This window comes from Furipterus horrens, unplaced genomic scaffold (assembly GCF_987537825.1).
Source record: "Furipterus horrens unplaced genomic scaffold, mFurHor1.1.pri manual_scaffold_3, whole genome shotgun sequence".
Lineage (NCBI taxonomy): Eukaryota > Metazoa > Chordata > Mammalia > Chiroptera > Furipteridae > Furipterus > Furipterus horrens.
Genome location: NW_028327173.1, coordinates 143856146 through 143875622, shown reverse-complemented (window position 1 = coordinate 143875622; position 19477 = coordinate 143856146). Strand labels below are relative to the sequence as shown.

The 19477-nt window shown below is 36.3% G+C and overlaps 1 protein-coding gene across 2 annotated transcripts in view; it reads right to left on the bottom strand.

Annotated features, from left to right (window-relative positions):
* The window catches only part of CDIN1 (CDAN1 interacting nuclease 1), a 204356-nt gene that overhangs the window by 92118 nt on the left and 92761 nt on the right, over positions 1-19477 (bottom strand). For both annotated transcript variants that reach the window (XM_090271950.1, XM_090271949.1), the window contains exons 8-10: positions 15710-15777; positions 4851-4916; positions 4155-4260 (exon numbers count right to left, since the gene is read on the bottom strand). In XM_090271950.1, the coding sequence (XP_090128076.1) occupies positions 4155-4260; positions 4851-4916; positions 15710-15777 (240 nt within the window). The remainder of the gene's footprint in view (positions 1-4154; positions 4261-4850; positions 4917-15709; positions 15778-19477) is intronic.

The window sequence follows — 19477 nt, the reverse complement described above, 5'->3', positions numbered from 1 at the left end:
CTCTGGGGAATTATTAGGGCAGGGGATAAAAGTTAGGCAATACCAGTATAGAGATGGTAAATAAGGCCACAGTCTCTGATGAGATCTCCAAGGGAACACCACGGAGCAAATGTAGACAGCAAAGGCAAGAGTGGTGAACACGGAGTCCCAGGGCCCTCTGGCCTAGAGCTGGGGAGAGGAAGGAAAGCCGGCAAAGGAGACTGAATGTGCTGCTGTAATGGCAGGAAGAAGCCCAGAAGAATATCTCTTGGAAAGCAAGAAAAGAAGATGTTTTAATAAAAGAGGTAGGGTGTGGACTTGGGGGGGAGTGGTCTGCCCGCAGTGCTGGGGATGGGTCAGCGCTGGGACCCGGTCGGCTGCTCCTCCGGTTCTCCCCTCGAAGCCACCGTGCCGAGTTCTCCCCAGGTGTCTCCAGTCCTCTCTGCCTTCCCTCTGCTTGAGCCCAGGATCCCCTATGCAGCAAGCTTGATCAGGAAAGAAAAGCTTGGTGCCCATCTCAGCAAAAGCTAAAAGGTGCACAGAACCACTTACTCTTGTTCTCCTGTAAGATACAGCCTGCCACTGAGCACTTCTGACCCACATAAAGACTGTGATTGAAAGGGCTTGAGAATCAAATACAAAATCAGCTTCAGGAGAACCCAAGGACAAGTGACCTCAAAGCCGCAAGGACAACCATGTAAAATAGACTGTAGCGGCCATTCGTTAGCGGGGGGAGGGGGGAGCCAACCGGAGCAGTCAATGCTTGTCACATCTTTTGGTGGAACCAAAGTTTGAGTCTTTGTGTGTTTAAAGGCCAGCTGAACCCAGAGAGAGCTTTGGGAGTGCTGTTGGCAGCCAGGGTGGGAAATTCGTGGAGGGTCCCAAGTGATCTTGGTGTTGCACACTTGGAGAGGGAAGCTCTAAAGACTGTTACTTTGGAAGAAGTGAGTCTTTGTGGGCAGAAAACATAAGACCTGCCCTAGCACTGAGGATCACGTTTCGACAGCTAGGATGGCTCAGCCGTACAAACCTGCTTTTCATAGCAAACTGGACAGACTTACACGTGGCCCCTTCCACTCTGGTACTTTGCCTGCTGTATGAATGAAGATTGTATTCCTCTGGAAATATTTTACAGTTTAATATTGAGTGTAATTAAGAATATAATCATGTTATCAAAAATGGTATTTAACTCTGTTGTAGTTTCTTTAACATTCATGTGGATAAAAAAAAAAGTCTATAATAAAAAAACTATGACGTAATAGTTGTGTTTATGTAGTTAAATGCACATTTGCTTGGGGTCGACTAATAGAAATAAATACTTTTTAGAATTATTTTGGCATAAAATATTTGAATAAATTATTTTTTAAAACATAAAAAAAAAAAAAAAAAAAAAAAGAGGTAGGGTGTGATCAGCTCTGCCAAAAGTTGCTGAAGGCCGAGTAAGATTATCAATTTATATTAAAAAACTCATATAAAAATATTAAACTAAAAATTAAGGGTCTGTAGTTATTTGTGTGGAAAAATTGTTTTACACAAGGTCATGATTCTACAAATATTAATTGAATAGTTTTATAATAAAATACAATGTTTAATCTAAAAATAATAACAACTAGATAACAATTTTTATGTCAACCAGAGGCTTACCACACAAATAAAGCAATTAGTCCCACTGACAACCAATAACCTCCTTGAAAAGCTACCTACATTGGGAGGGATAATATCTTCCAACTCTGAAGAACTTTAGCAAGTGCTATGTGAGTTGTACCGAGTCAACATATGAAAAGAATAGGATCCCATACTTTTGTAATGGGCTAAATGCTTCTGTCAAAGTGCCTCATCACTGGTGAGTTTGTATCATGATTATAACTGAACGTTTATATCCAACTAAATGCCTGTATGTTCCTTTCTGAATATCAGCACTACTTGTATTTCTGGGCCTCTCAGCAGACATTTGGTAACAGCAGTGACTTTGTAGAGAATTTCTTACTTGGATGATTGGGAACATTCCAAACCAAGGTTGGCTTTCCCTTATCACATAACATACCCTAAATAAACTATGTGCCCACTTAGCTGATATATTGAAAGGACATGTTTAGAGAATGTAAATCAATAGTAGTGTAAATAATTCATCATTACAATATAAAAGTAGCATGCACCAAAGTAATCTAAAACCAGTGCAAAGGAAACTGTATTAAATTATCTACTGTTCAGATCCTCTACAGCCATGTCAGTAATCTGTAGGTGTATCATATAGGTGACTAGATTATTTAATCAGCCTCTAAAATAGGGAGTACTAGGCACATAGTAGGCACTCAAAAACAGTTGAGTTGTTTTAGAAAAAAGATATGTTTATTGAATTTTTAAGTAAGCTCTACTATTTGAGATTCCTTATAAAAAAACTTGACCAGTTCCAAAAGGGAAAGATAGTCTCAATGCATAATGATTGAGTTGATTAGTTTTTAAAATCCTTTAGCAACCTAAACTTACACAATTTGATTTTCATATCATTGCTTTTCCTATACTATCAAAAATGATGCTTTCTTTACTATTTCAAACTCATCATAAAATTGCTAAAAATCGAAAATTCAATTTGCCACATTATTGCTAATTTGAATAATGGCTGGATAAAAGACAGGAAACGCTGAAGCAGCAATGATTTCTAAAACATTTTGCACTTTCCTCCTCCATCCCTGTAAAGTAAAGCTCGGATGCTACGCACAATTACACAAGAAAATCAAGAAAGCCATTACATTCAGCATTTTATCATGATCATTGTTACCATGGTAAAAAGTGGGCTTAGTTTAGCACAGCTGCTACGGGCAAGGTCTGCTGGCCTTTTGTAAGGCTGAGTAACAATATAATGTCGAATTCTGTAGTCTATCACTGCCCCCTCCCCACCCCAGAATAAGACTATTGTCCACAGATGATACTGTCTCATTCCTTGACGACCTTGGCCAATGCCATCTTACTATTGTATTACTATTGTTGGCCAGTGGCTGAAGAACACAGCTCATCTAGGAAGGTTACCTGTTGGCTCATCTCCTGCTCTAAGCGTGAAAACTAAAAACTTCAATAATATGAAAAGCCAAAGTTTCAACAGTTGTACTGTAAACGAAAACAGAGTTGTGCTGCAAACAGCTCAGGCTAGCAAGTGAACAGGACAAATGCAGGCCTGCGATGACTAGGCATATGGTGTATTTCTCTCTCTTTTTTGAGTAAAGTGGGTACTAAAGTAACCTCCTTGTAAGAATGTGCAGGCCCAGGAACACTGGGGATGCTCGGTAATATGGCATTAATATGGTCTCCTTTAACACCATATTTTTACTTTTATTTTTTAATCCTCAACTGAGGATGTGTATTTATTTCAGAGAGACAAGAAGGGAGTGAGAGAAAAACATCGATGTGAGAAACATTGATAGGTTGCCTCTCATCCACATCCCAACCGGGCATTGAACCTGCAACTTAGGTACGTACATTGACCAGGGATCAAACCCACAACCTTTTGGTGCACGGAACAATGTTCCAACCAACTGAGCCGCCTGGCAGGGCCATACTTGTCTTAATCACCTAGATTTCCACGCCCTTGGGAATGTTGACTGTGAAGTTGGTAGGTAAATTGTTTTCTACTAATGGAAGGTACTTTGTTTTGATCTTTTATACAATGGTTGGCAAAAGTAGGTTTCTAATAATAATAACTAATTAACAAATAAATAATAATAAAAGAATCAACTCTGTGTTTTGCATACTTACAAATGTAAACCTACTTTTGCTCACCCTGTATTGTTTGAATATTCTCCTCAGAAAGCCGAGGGTAAAACACTGTTTAAAGTCTGACAGTATGCATAAATTTCACATCAAATGGATAGGAGTCAGTGTCAATTTCATAATATGCACCATATCTTATTATTCATATTTTGAATGACACCAATATTATCACTATAAAATGGAAAATGGCTTATGTACTAATTTTGACCTAATATTTTCAGTTTTAAAAAATGAAGCAACATTATGAAAGCAGAAAAGTTTAAATTATCTCAAATGAATAGATTAATCAATTCTCTGTATTTACTAGAAACAAAGGCTACTCACATTTTTACCAGCTAAACAAAATATTTTTTCTAATGAGATTTCAGCTGAGTATCGTTTATCTTAAGAGAAAAATAATGGGACCTTACCTATTCCAGTAGCTCCAGAACTGGTCATGCAGGTAGGCGTGGTGGCTACATTCATCACCAAATGAGGCTTTGCTTTCAATCCAGTGAATTATGTGCCCTTCTACAGCTAAGGGACAAAGCATTACTAATATGGAGCAAAGGAAAAGGAAGATTGAAAATTCTGAACTCTGTACAGGCCTCTCTGTGCTTTACATTAATGAGCAGAGGCTTAGCCCTCCCGTCATCTATGGATGTAATTATAAAACAACACATGATATATGCTGGTTACAAGGAACACTTATGCCACAATCGCATCCCTTTTATTTTCATCGTCTTCAAAAGTTCCCTCTTATTCTGAGACTGAATAAATTGAAAAGTAATGTGAAAGCAAAGCAAAGTGAGCCTGGCTTTTCAAGAGAACCATATTTTAAAAATGTAATATTTAGAGAAATGACTTAAAAATAGCAACCCAAATATCTTCAGAAGACATGGTTATTTTTAAAATACAAGTAAATGATTTTAAGGGTTAGATTTCTTCTGAACATGTTATTTTGTTATTTTAAAATAATTTTTCCAATGATTTCAACCACTTAGGTACAATGTTATAAAGTTAATCTACTCTAGTAACATTTGCTAGTAAAGAAAAAAATTAAAAATCTATGGAAAAAATACATCCCTTTTGTCTATACAAATACATAACAGAGTCTAAGAACTTACCAACTGGTACTTGTAAAATAAAGTCTGGTGTTTTGTCATAACCCTTTGCACGGAGCTGATCTTCATCTACAGGAAGAACAAATATTATTACTTACAACAGTATTTCATTAATAAGACAGCACTATAATTTCTTTTCTTTCTTAAAAATGTATACAAATTACTAATGTAGTTATACTTATCTTTCTTAGAAACCTAAAGCATTGATATAAGCATGCCTCTTTGTCCCTTCTGCATTTTTGTCTTTAACTTTACTATTTCAGGCTGTCATATGCTACCTTTTTTATAATTGAAAACACTCAAAGTAAGTACTGATGAAAAGTCTTCACTACCATGAATATCACTAATGTTACCAACCAATAGTGACAATTTAGAGTATGGTACATGCAGTGTCCTTTACAATGATAAAACAAATACTTTCATTAACGCAATTAAAAAATTTAGTTTCTATTAGTGAAACTATTCCTACACACAAGAACACAAGAGAGGGAAAAGGACAATGAGATCACCACAGAGAATTAGCTATCCTGCTTAAATCTATTGGTATGCTATTGTTTCTGGCATTTACCAGAGTTTTACAACTAACAATATGTAATTCTGAAAAGCAAACAGGGTTTGAGATTTTTTTCTAGGTCTGTTTGATTTCTTGATCCTGTGTAAATATCAATGATCCATTGAGAAGGAAAAGAGATGGGAGAACAGAGCTTTACAAAGTCGGAAAAAACTAGCTATGCTCTTGGTTAAAAAAAAAAAAAAATTCCTCTGATATTTTCTAAATGCTGCCCTTGACTTCTAATGACATTACAATGTGATTTCTGAAATGAGGAGTTCTCCATTAGATTTTGGAGTGACCTGGTCATTCAATTCCAGACATGGCTTTCTGTCTTCACCCAACCTCAACTAATGGCCCGACCAAGTAACAAGGAAGGCTGTGTGGTCTCTTAACACCTACTGGGCTGTTGACATTGTCATGCATCCCATTCGCCTTCCTGCATCACCTTTGATTAAAATTAATGGCCCATTCCCAGTGTTGGGTAGCTTATTTCGAATCCATTTGTCAGCCCAGGACAGTGGTTTCATGGCCAATGTTCAGAAGCTCTGTTTGAGAACACTCTTGTGTACATCTTGAAAGGTCAGCATTTTAAATGTAAATAACCTTTTAATGACAAGACATATTTAAAGTAGATATTTAAGTTAAACTTTATTAAAAGTTGATATCCTTCAACTATCCAGATTTCGAAGGCTTGATGCCAGAATTCCGACCTATCTCCCATCCTTGAACTATAAAAATTTTTAAGTGAACTATTGAGATAGGAAAATACAATATCAGAGTAATCTTACTTTAAAAGCCAGAGAATTTGGAAAACGGGACTGCAGACAAGTGAGACTGGGAGAATTTCTATCCTCTAAATGCACTGTGACCACAAGAATGTTGAATGGAAAAGGCATTTATTATAATCAACTCAAGTGCTTTGAGCTGACGTTTCAGGAAGCTGATGAACAGTTTTAAAAGCTGGGTTGACATTAAAAAAGAGATTAATATTTTATTAAAACTAGTCTAGCTTGATCAACCTTTGCAGATGTTAAAATCTATTTCAGAAAGAAAAATGATTATGTTTTTGACAGCAGCTCAAAACAAAATTTCAAAGGTCACCAAGCAGTCCAAATGCACATGCTAATATCCCTTTAAAAGGCAGATGCTGCACTCCTGTTCACTGCACCCCTGTTCACTGCACCAACGCTACTAGCACAATACCTACAATTTAAGTTTCAACACTTAATATGAAAATAAAAAACAAACAAACTTTCTCCCCCTACCCTGACCCCATTTTCTTCCCTCTCAGTATGAAGTTGATCTAATAATAATTTTACCCACGGGACAGTTTCTAAAATTCTGCCACCACTAGTGATATTAAATAGATGGATTATTGATGGATAGATAGGTTAGTCTGAACATCAAAAATATTGTTTTATATTGGCTATCTTCTCCTTTATTTACTAAACTCCCACTGCCTTATGCACCCTCTTTCAACCTTCATATTGTTTCTGTTACCCTAGATTTTCTAAGAAAGGAGGTGAGAACAACTTGACAAAGCTCAGAGGAAATGACAGGACGAGAACAAGGAGCAGCAGTTATGAACAAAGGGCCTTGCTCACTTGGTGCAGGCCCCAAGAGAGGTTTCTATCATGGATCCAACTGGGAGATTTTTAAGGTCAGCACCATCCATTTGGCCTGACTTCCTGACCCCTAGACCTTAAAAGATTCCTTATCATTAGGATCGTTATCCAAACCATTGGGTATGGATTTAAAATTTGGTTGACCATTTGGTGGTTCAGGGTTCCAACTCTTAAGATCTAGAGGTTGTAACTCAGTTGTCAGCCCACACTCTTCTGCCTCATTCTCCATTCAGCCCCTTGTCTCCCACACACTAGGAGGCTTTTAAACATTATGCTTGCCCCAGTTTCACCACCAACATATGGTTTGCACATATTTAATGCTCAAAATGGATAACTAAATAAAGTACAAGTGCATTTTAAAGAACACTTTTGTCTTCTACAAAGCATATCTAGACTGACTTCATAATTTTCTGATTTAACTGCCCATGAATCAACCAGGCAGAGACAAACAACTCTGGCCTAGAGTTCAAGGTTTTATTTGCTAACCCTCACTGCTATCTTTCATCTTTGGTCCCAACTGTCTGCTGATGTTCATTTTAATCATAAAGGAAGAAACTTCACTCCTTTCCTTCATACTGATAGGACAGTTCCCTACTTTTATCAGTAGTATTGATTTGAATAACACTGGATCTATCCATTCCTTCAAGTGCGGGCAGAATTCCTCACAAAGAGCAGTCTGGGCCTGGTACTCCTGTGGTGGCCAGCTCTTTGGTTACCTCTTCAATTGCTTTTATGGCTACTGATCTATTTAGATTTTTATCTCTTCTCCAGTTATTTTTGCAATTTATATTTTCCTTGAGAATCATACATTCCATCCAGGTTCTTCTAGTAGCTCTGTGCACATATTTCAGCCAGGTGGTTACTTATGATTCTTTGAATTTCTCAAGTAAAAAAATGGATGTTTAAGTAATATGCTGTTTTCCTCAGGAAAAAAATTATTGAGCTTAAAAAAGAATAAGTAAAAACAGTTATTAGTGAGGGATCAATATGAAATCAGTCCCCAAATCCAGTAGAGCTTTCTTATTCAGTGAATAAAGCAAAGATGAAGTAAGGTTCTTTCTAGTTTAAGGTGCATATTAGAAACACCCAATATATCTCATAACTACTAAGCTTATTAATGTCACAGTTCAAGTGTTCATTATCAAAAGTAATATAAGAATATTCTCACTTAAAAGCAGACTTGTTACCCTCCAGATCTACAAAATATAGAATTTTTAGTTCATGTGAGTCTCATGAAACAGTATTTCTGAGCTGATAAAGTTTTAGGAATTACCGGCCCAACACCCAAATTTATACCAGATAAAAGGTGTCTGAGAAAAGTTAAGTGACCCACCAAGACCTAGACCTCTAAAACAGTTAAAGATACAGGCAAGCATCCAAAACCACCAAGTTCTGGTTTTCCCAGTTAACCATACACCACTCAATTATGACAAATATTTAAATTCCATCATATGTAATACTTGTGAAGTGAGGAAAAGTTTCTTATTTTCTTCCTATAAGATCCTGAGGCCCAGGACAGGTGAGAGCCACCTGTTAGATATTATTATTTAGATGACACCTGCCTGAAGTGATAAACTACACAATCTCTTGATTTCTAGATGCTCCTCTCTCTAACTGAACTAAAAAAAACAATATAACTGCATCCGCAGATAAAACAGATGTTAAAAATTTTAAAATAACCCAAGTCTTCATTTTTGTCTTTGGTTGCCAGCCTGCCTTTAGAGGACATTTAAAAAAAGAAATTATATGTATTTAAAGAACACTGTGAAAGTTTAATTTCTCTGGCCTTTTAATTACCTTCTCCTCTCAATACCTAAAATATCCAAAGCAATTAAGTGCTAATTACACAATTACATTTTTAAAAATAAAAGGCCAACTTTGAGTCAGAGAACAAAACACATCTGAAACTAGTTAACTTATACTTAAGAATCCCAGAAGGGCATGAAGACTACCAAGAAAAACTTGCAGGTTTTCTTTTTCTCTTTTTATTAAAAGGCTTTAAATGTAAGAGATAGTTAATCCTAGAGAAATTATAAAAAATTCCAGTACAAAAATCTGAAAACGAAAAGTAACATTTTGCATGGCATTTTATTTATGAATTTTTCAAAGGGTTTCTAATACTAGGTTAGATCCATGTATGATTAAAATGAATCTTTTTAACACCTATAATATTTTTACTAAATTGGGGAAGGGCAAAAATGATACATAAATCAATACAAATGGAAACTATAGTATATCTCTTCTACTCAAATTTTTTTTCTGTTATTTTTCCCCCCAAACAATGTCTCATTCAATACATGGTGCTATAACCTTTGCAGTCCATATTTTTATATTCTTTAACGTAAGTTTCACAGCCTTTCTATTCAATTTAAGAAGTTTGCAAAGTTTCAGTAATGAATGTTACTAGGATATGCAAACCATGCGCAAAGGTACACAGAACAGAAATGCACTTAATGGAGAGACGAATAGCACAGATAAATGAAATCTTTGGAGAATCCAAAATTTCATTACAGCCATTAGCTTCAACCTCTTCCCCCAAAGCCTCTTATCAAAGACACTAATAAGGAATACAACTGATTGCTCTGACCTTGCCCTTTGCTTATATCTTTAGGGGACAATGCTAGTGTAAATTGAAGTGCCCTACACACAGGACACAAATGGGAGGTCAGGAAACTGGGACAATGCAAAGTGAGGCTGGGTAGGCTAATCCCTGCCCACTGGTGGCTGTAAAGACAGAGGACCTGAATAGCAACAGTAAAAGTAAAACTTGTCTATATTTTACATCATATCCATCTCAATTCTTTCGATTTAATGTCATAAAAGAAAGGATATATCAGCACAGTAGAGTACAAAGACCACAGGGCAAGTTGATGGAAGGCAGTAGCTGTGATGCAAAGCCAGGGGCCAGTTTCCTCTGAACAAAAAGGGACTGGGTGGTCACTGGCCCTTTAAACTTCAAAATTCTGAGCGATGGCTGAATGTTAGCCTTTGTCTGCCCCAGTTCTATTAGTTGTAGTCACTGATGTCAGACCCTTCTGCAGGGCCAGCTCCATCTGTCCCAGAACTAATCTCAATGGGGGGGAGGACATTTGCAGTTGAGACATACAAAGGCCCTTGTGCGTGCATGCATGCACACACATGCACAGAACCAAGGAGCCAATTCAACAATAACAGTAAGAGGTTTGTCCCCCAGTGCCCTTGGTTATAGGGGCAGAAGCTTAAATTTGTAGCTAATGTTCTGTGGGATGAGTGAGGTATTCGATTTTTTGGTCCTGTGCCCCATCTTTTCTGGCATTGCCACCCCACTCTCACAATGTGATTTTGGTGGACAGTCAATAAGTGACCCTCAAGCACCAGCCACAGGCATGGACATGACCCAGACTAGCTGATCAGAGCCCTTTTTGAGATTTATGATGGGACAAAAGAAAATCACCAATTTCTCTTTGGGAGTACAAATTCTAAGGAGTGAACACACTAGCAACTGCCGGGGATCATCTTTATAGCCCACAAATTGAAATCAACACTGAAAAAATCAGAACATGAGAGGGATAAAAGAGGAGGTATTGATAACATTGCTTTGTCTTCTGGATTCTAGACACACCAGAAGCAAAATTCTCTCTTTTGGATTTCCTAGGTATATGGCTGAACCAGTAAGTTCTCCTTTTGTGTGTGTCTAATCTAGTTTGATTAGATTTCTATCATAATCAAAATAGTCCAAATACATCATCAGTAACCAGGAAAGCAAATGATCAGCAGACATGAGTTTTCTAACCACAGCAGTGGTGTGGGAAGAGTTGTGGGCCCGAGCAGGAGGGCTCCCATAATTAGTGGACAGGGTAACCTGTCTTCGAAGTTGCAGAGAGCAGGTTGTTTTCCAGCATGTCTATGGGACTCTTCTCTTGGCCCAAGGGAGATGCACACCCAAGCAAATTTAATAAGGGGAGTAAGTAAAGATGGTCCTTCATCATGACAATTTCTTCAAGAAGGGAAGAACAGGCCCTAAATTCCCCACATCCCAACCCCAGTATTACATTCCTGTTACTCTGAAAACTGTCTCTGTTTTTTAACTTTCAGATAGATAGGAATTCAAATAGATAATGCCTTATGAAACACATGCCCAAGTATCTCAGTTCCCTTTAGCCTATATAATCATGTTTTATTTCTAGTCTCTTATTTTCTCCTGCTAACATCTGCATGTAAACAATCTTAGTGTTCTCAACCTCATCTGTTCCTGCTGCTTATTCTTCACCTGAAGTCATAAGCCCCTGCTTGTCACATCATAATCACTTCCCCTGTTGCTTCAAGAGGGGAATAAAGCAGCAGGAGCAGATGAACTCTCAGTAACAAGGATCCTAATTTCTTCCAGAAAGGGACATCCTTCACTGAGCTTATTTGGCTTACAGAGTATATCCTCTGGTGCTTGCACTGCCACACACGAATGCTAGAAAAGCACCCATGTAAAATCTGCTGGTTTGTCATAAGGCAAGACCAAACATGGGAGGGGGTGGCGGTGATAAAGCAAATGCCTCTCAGGTGTCACTCACAATAATTGTTAGCTTCTACTAACAGGGCAACATTCACTGCAAGGAGTAAAATACAGTGGTACCTCAGTACTTGTCATTACTTCATTCTGATGAGTGGTGAGTAAGTGCTGATTGATGAAGCATTTTTTTTTTTTTTCTCATCAAAATGTGATGAGCAGCGGGTCTGATGAATTCTGAAGCCTACGAGTTACTGAGGTATGACTGTATCTCCAGAGCCATCCTTGTTAAGCCAAACTGAACAAGAGAGTGGTTGTGGCAGTCACTAATGAAAGTCCTCTGACCTGGGGATATGCCAGCCCAAGGAGGACGCACGGTTTACCTGCAGTCTTTGGTACGCACTGTTTCGTATTTTCCCTACCCGGGCACACAGTCTTGGTGTCTTCTCACTGTCACCACTTACCTGTCCTCCTTTGCCTTTTGTCCAAGGCTCTTCCCCAACACCCCTCAAAGGGAAGGGAGAGTGTGAGGGAGAGGATATAAAAAGCATGGCCTCCTTAATCACTCGAGAGATACAAATTGAAACAGCTCCATCAGTAGGTAAAATACATTTTCTAATTCACAGATATAGAAACAGAACAAGCCCTTAGCAGGGGGATAAGGATGATCACAATGTTCATCGGTCATATACAGTTTAATAAAGAATGGTTCTTTGTGCATCCAAGCCTGGGAGAGGGCAGCAGGTTCTTCACAACTGACATTTTAAATGTTGATCAATAAATGTTAATTCTAAATTAACTATTCTTGGAAAGAACTGATATGTACTTAAACTTTTCTGGAAATTTTCCAGAAGACTTCATGTTTGATTCAACTTTTATTTTTAAAAAATCTCTGCCCATAGAAAGAACTTAAAAGATATATATCTTCCTGCTGAACCAACAAAAGAAAAAGTGGCTAGTTAGCTTAGTGGGGACATAGTCAAGCTAATGAACTCAACTAGCCACCCTGGAAGCACCTGGTGGCAGGAAGGTGCTGGTGAGAGAGAGCAGATGAATAAGTAAAATTCTATCACCACTTCAGGAAAAGTAGCTTATGGGCCAGTAGCACTTCCTACATATGTAAAGGATAGCTATTGATTTTTAGTATTATCTATACCTTTCTTTCAAAAGTTTAGTAAAAGTAGCACAATAGCCTTGAATATTTATTTTTATTATAAAGACAATCAACTGAGCACCTACTAAGATGCACTAGAGATGAAACTGCATTCTTATTGGGATGGATGTGGCCATAGTGAGTATGGCCATGAGCACCCAGAGGACATGGAGTGTTTATCATCATCCTCATACTAACTAGTGTGGTCCCTGGCATGTAGACAACACACTAAATAAGTTAGTTGACAAGAACTCATAAATAATAAATAAAAGAATTATAAGAACTCTATGAACTTGCTAGAAGTTATCTATATTCATTTGTTTGTAGCTTGTCTCCCTACTAGACCATAACTCTACAAATGCAAGGTCTTCCTGTGACTTATGTCTAGTGCCTAAATTAGTACCTAGCTCCATATCTTATTTTTATAATAAATAAATGAATATATGAATAAAAAATATATTTTTAGTTGGAGAAACTAAAGTCATTTATTCAACTTGGGTTCCTCTTAATATACCTACATGCAGATGTACAAAATGAATAGATTTACAAGATAAGATAAATCCATATGAGCACACCCAAATTGTCAAAGATAAGGACTCTGCTTTATTTCTTTCCAGTAGTGCCTGGTTAAATCTTGTGCCATGGCAACTGCTGAGTACCTGGTTATGAATCAAGGAAATCTAAGAAATTATTAGGGGTAAGATAAAGGTAATTTCCTTTTCTTTTTCTTTTCCATTGATTAAAGAGGTCACATAAAATATTTATTTTATAAAATGACATATAGAGCACAAAATGTGGAAAATTTTTAATGGGATATAAAATCTCAAAGATGTCATAATTGTTAAGAAGGGTTAGGTATAAACAGTAAGAATCATTGCCTTTTGAAAGTAGTCCACATTAGAAACCCAGAGAGGAAGGGAGAAAGGGAGGGAAGAGAGATTGTATTTTTGCTTATAAAAGAATCAAGGTAAAACAAAAATGTTTGCAATGTCTCTGCAACAAAATTCAAGGTGTACAGATATAAACAAAGAAAACATAAGATCACATTAGTGGTCTATTTATATATCAATATTTTTCCATAGTTGGACTTAAAATGATGATCTATCTAAATTTACCTGGCATTGCACTTTATATCTAATTAATCATTGTGCAGGGGTATTTCCAAAAGAAAAACCTCTTAACAGTACTTCACACAAGGCTTTGAATTTTGATGTTTTAACCATAAGTAAACATGAATTAATTCAGTACTATATTAAAACACTTAAAATGCATATATAAGTTATCAGTTTCTTTGTATGCTGATGAGGAATTGCTTCAAAACAGGACTGAGGTTACATGGAGTCAGCTAAACATCCTATAACTCGTTTATTTTTTAGAGATCAATTAAGTATCATCTCTGGGCATGCTTCAATAAAATAATTACAGAGGAATAGATGGGACCCATGAGTGGTAACAGGACCATATGGGAGTGAGAAATGTCTCCCTGGCTGTGTTTCTGCACTGCCTTTGTCAGCCGTGGTCAAGCTAGCGTAACACACTCAGTTCCCAGAACCTAGGGGGTAGGAAACCTGGGACTTTATTTAGACCATGTTTAAGCCCTTGGTCTTCCATCCTCGGGAAGAAAGCAGAGAAAAGCCAGGCTAAGCAAAGAAATGGCGTTGAGGGCCTGACTGTGCACACGGAGACGGTGCCAAGAGAATAACACCAAGCTTAGTTGGTGTTTTAAAACAATAAAATAGATTTGGCCATGCTATACTGGCCACCATCTGAGTAATCAATTCAATCAGACATTTCATAACACTCTGAGATTTCCATAGTTCTAAAACATATCTCATGGTACATCATGACTCACCTGTTACAACTGGTTCCAATCCATTATACATTCTATTTTTGATTAAATTTTAAAAGGCAATTTCTATCTAATTTACCATCTTCCCATAGGCCGAACATTTCAATGGTCCTTCTATATGAAAAAAACTTGCTTCTTTTACATAATGAAATGTAATTCAGTAATTTGAGGCCACTTTGCTAATTTATTAACTTTCTTTAACCCTAGCTAGAGAATATTTATATCTCCCACCTTCAAGTTATCAACAATCTTATAACACATTCAATTCTCCAGTTAATAAAAATACTGAATACCAAGTTCTTGCAGGACTGTATTCAACATGGCTCCCCGAGTTGATGTAAAACCATTCATTTGACTTTCCTTAGCCAATTCTCTGTCCATTTTCAAACAAAAACCATGTAATCCTGTATTTCTTTTACTTTTTTAACCTTAAAAAAAACCACACTAGGTAGACTTAAATATCTGCATAGAACAGATGTGCACAATAATATGATTTGTATAGAACCTTACAAACTATCACATCTAAAACGGAAAAAAGGAATTAATTCATGCTACTGTGCTTTATGGCTTCTGTGATCAGTTATCACATGTATGCCCTTTGAGGTTTCATTTCTAATGCATCAGAGATAGTGAAAGAGATAACAGTCTGTAATAAGATTGCACACTGGCACATAAACACATACATACATGTGAGATTTTTAAAAATCACACTGAATCTATGGTGACAATTAATGTTTGACATAAAAGCAATAAAGGCTTAATATCTGGCTTTCAAGTAAAAGTACTACTCAATTCCATGACACAAAACAAACATATCTAACATGAATTGTTCTAACTATTCTTTTTAATACATAAAGCATTTTATAGACAATATTTCTTTTCCTTCTTTCTCTCATAAAGCCTAGATTATGGTTAATATCTCATGATACCAAAAGTTATACTGTAACAGATATTAAAGCATTTTTTCAGCCACTTATTCTATAAAATATTAATTGCAAGCCTGTGCATGTGCTGTACATAGTGGGGATTAGGTAACTGAGTTCCTGCTCAGTTCTAAATCAATAAAAGATAACATGTACAGCATCAATCATCATTCACTCTTCCTCTAGTACATAATAACTGCAAGGGGAAGATTTTTAAAAACATATATTTAAGCACTCATGGAGATATTGCAAGCTAGAGAGGATGTAATCAATACTTACCTAGGAAGGACAGGTTCTTCTCTAGAAGCAAGTCTCTCAGCAGCACTTCATGCTCATAGCCAATGGCACTGGGAAGCATTAGTGAAGGAGAGTAACACACAGAGAATTATGGAAAGCTGCTATCAGGAAAACACTAATACCAGGTCTATACTTTGAGATGAAAAGGAAAGTAAGATGTAATTATAACAATTATTTTCACCTTCAGCCTACATCTCTGAGATTTCTATACAGCTCCCCTTATGTTAAACAATTCAACAAAATTTTTCTACGTTTATGTGCATTTGGGCAAAACAAATATATATAAATGGACGTGTATGTAGTTTATCTTCTTTTGAAAAGGGAGTCAGTCATTTTAAACATCCTTTATGCTATATTAAAAAATCTCTCAATTCAATTTAGCACACATTTGTTAAGCTCCTACTAAGTGCAGCAAAAAATATCAAAAACCCTTTACCCTAAAAGAGCTTCTGGCCTTATTCAGTTCCATAAGTCTTCTGGGAATTCACACTTGCACAGAGCCAGCATTTAGCAGTTCCTGTGTCACTTCCCAGCTACTGCTGGTGCTCTCCTTAACTTGTGAAGTGAAACGACTGACTTGTTGAGAATTACATACAGTGTGAAAGAAAGACATCTTAGAAAGGTCTGTAGGTTAGGGTGTGTGTATGGAGGCTGTTTCAGGTCTTTTTCCCATGGGTGTGCAAGTGTACCCACATTATAATATGCCTACAAATAGATATACACAGGCATATTTATATTTTCTGAATGCTTACTACGAGGCAGAAACCCTGATAAGTGCTCTATATATGTTATTTCATCCTTACAGTTATCATAGTCCTTATTCTACAGATGAGGAAACTGAGGCTTAGAAAGGAATCTGCACAAGTTCATGTGGTTAATGTACGGCAAAGCAGAGGATCAGATAAGATCTGTACAGATCCTGTATTTATGACCTCCATGCAACTTCTTAAAAAGTATTAGAATTAATGATGTAAAAATACTTGATACTAGCTAATATTTCTTAAATGCCATATGCTAACCTTTTATGCTAAAACACTTTGGGGTACTATAATCCTGTTTAATCTTCAGAACAACTACATTAAGTAGGTAATCCCATTTTCAGTTAAGGAAAGCAAGATTTAGGAAGGCTGAGGAACTTGCTTGAGGTTCCATGGCTAGTAAGTAATGAAATCAGGAATTAGATTTGAAATTCTGGTGTACTTTCTAAAAGGATGGAATTGTGCAAAGGCTGAAAAGGAGCGTTATCCTATTCTGGTACTTTAAGTCTGTCCACAACATTTGGTTATAATGATCTAAATCTCCATTTCACTAATAATGTCAACCTGGTCACATCGTTCGTTGGCTTACCAGAGACTCTAAATTCTGATCATGAATTTAAATTTCAATTTAAATGAAATAAAGTTCAATTTAAATCAAATAAAATTGCTATATTATTTGTTAAAAAAATTAAAAAACACAAAAATCCTAGCAAATTATCCTATTTTTTATCAACACATACAGGTGAATATAGCTTAGAATCCCAGAGATGTGGCCACTCATGTCAACCATCAAAATGAGGCCGAAGTAACCATCAATGAATTTTTCCTTCTGTTGTCCATCCACCACTCCAGTGCACATGGCTATGTTTATTTAATTTTTTAATGGAAACAAAAGAAAGGCAACACATTTTTAAATCACAAAATTTCACAGATTTGCAGAGTCCACTGAAGACATCTGATGAATACCTCTCAATGACTTCTGATTACTAGGGGCATACCATATTTTAGAACTAAATTATTTACTTCTATTCCACATAAATGTGCTCTCACTTTTATGCTGTAAATTATTTACATCTAAAATGTTGAATCATGAAACTGAGGTTACTGATGGTACAGAAATGAAACCCACAGCATTTGAAGCTTCCTGCATCATTATCTTTCCTTGTTCCTCTGCTTATGTCTTTGTCTAATAGCTGTGTCCTGAAGCCACACTTTGGAGAGTTGAAGTGGCTGGTTTCTCACACCTTGTGTACCAGTGAATATGACCTGTGGCAATAAAGGTGTGGCTATGTAGGAAAAAAAAGTAGACACAGAAAGAAAAAGAAAGCACAATGACAATTCATAGCATCTTTGCTACTGTGCTTTCTTGGTGTTTTATTAGTAAATGACCAATTTGCTTTATTCTACTTAAACAAATGTTCAACATTTTCATAATGGGAGTAAAAATGTTTTGTACCTATTCAATTTACTAAATGTGTGCTTTCTTTCTTATAAAATGATGTACTTTACTGAGAGTAAGTGCTGTAAGCAGTACCAAACAATCAAAACAACATAAAAACAGCATTTTCGCTCACATGGAAATCAAGTAATTTTGATTCAGTGTGAAATAAAATAATTCCTATTGATCAGTCTAAGAGACATCTATGCAAGTGCATTTACATTATATAAAACTGCTACTACTTCAATGCAAAGATAGAATCAGTTTTCTGTAAACCTCCCAGACTATTTTATTTTGTATGGTAAAAGCAATCAACAATTTAAAATTTTGGAAAAATACACTTCTTGGTTTTGCTTTGCTTGATATAAAGCACATTTAAAATAAAAGGTCTAGAAAATAAAGCTTGTAAAACAGTAATTTTACCGGCAATAGGCACAATAATGGAACTGCAAAATTATAATCTAGTTAGTGAGTGCAACTTATAGACATACATCATCATCTTTACCAACTGAAATCATGTACTACGCTAAATTCTACTGGCAATAATTCAGCCAAAAAAGGGAAGTGAACGATGGCAAAAATGTAAGGAAAATACTCCAAACAGAGTTTATAATGCTCCATAAGCAGAAACACTTAGACTTTGTCTATAATAATACCTATTATTGATGTATGGCAGTGACCATGGGGCAAAACTTGTAAATAACCTCACAAGCCATTTTCTTCGCCAGCAATCCAGTGATCTAGTTTCCCGTAAGCATCTCAACTATTACTGAAAAATAGCCTCCTGGCATTTACAAAGCAGTTGACTTCATACTTTAGTCCATGCATATATAATTAGAGAGTTATATTTAAAATCAATATGCAATCCTTCAAAAGACATTATGCTTTTAAAACCTTAACTTTAAATTGATTTTTAACTATTTTATGTGCTTGAAAATTAACATGTAATTCCGCTCCACATACTCTGAAATGGTGTTAGTTGTTATATGAATGTGGTAAACTTTATGGCTGTACCACTTCAGGATGGCATTCATACAACTTCTAACACTACCATTAATTTTACACTGAAGACAAGTATAGTTTTACTTTGGTCTAATAAAACAGTAAGTTTATAACAATGCTGTGATTTTATTAAATTAGATTGGGGGCACAGATTTGGAGAATAAATACATCAAGGGCTATAACATAGGTAGTGACTATTCTTACAAGGGCGCTCTGTTAGAAGATTATTTTTATAAATAATAAGATTATTTTTATGAAAAAATGAGCAATTTTTTAAAACAAAAATTATACTGACTCTAAGCCTTTATGAAACAAGGTGGAATATAAACATGCGTGTACGTGCGCATGTGCACTTGACTAGCAAGGGCTTCCAAAAAGGCCTCCTGATTGGCTGCCAAGTCACACAGGTCACAGTACTACCCACATCAACAAAACCTATACCAGGAAGGAAATGTTCTATTACAAGAAATGTGAGATTCATGGACTCAGATATAATTTTCACTTAAAAAATTACTCTATAATATCATTTTTAGCTAAGGATTATATCAAAAT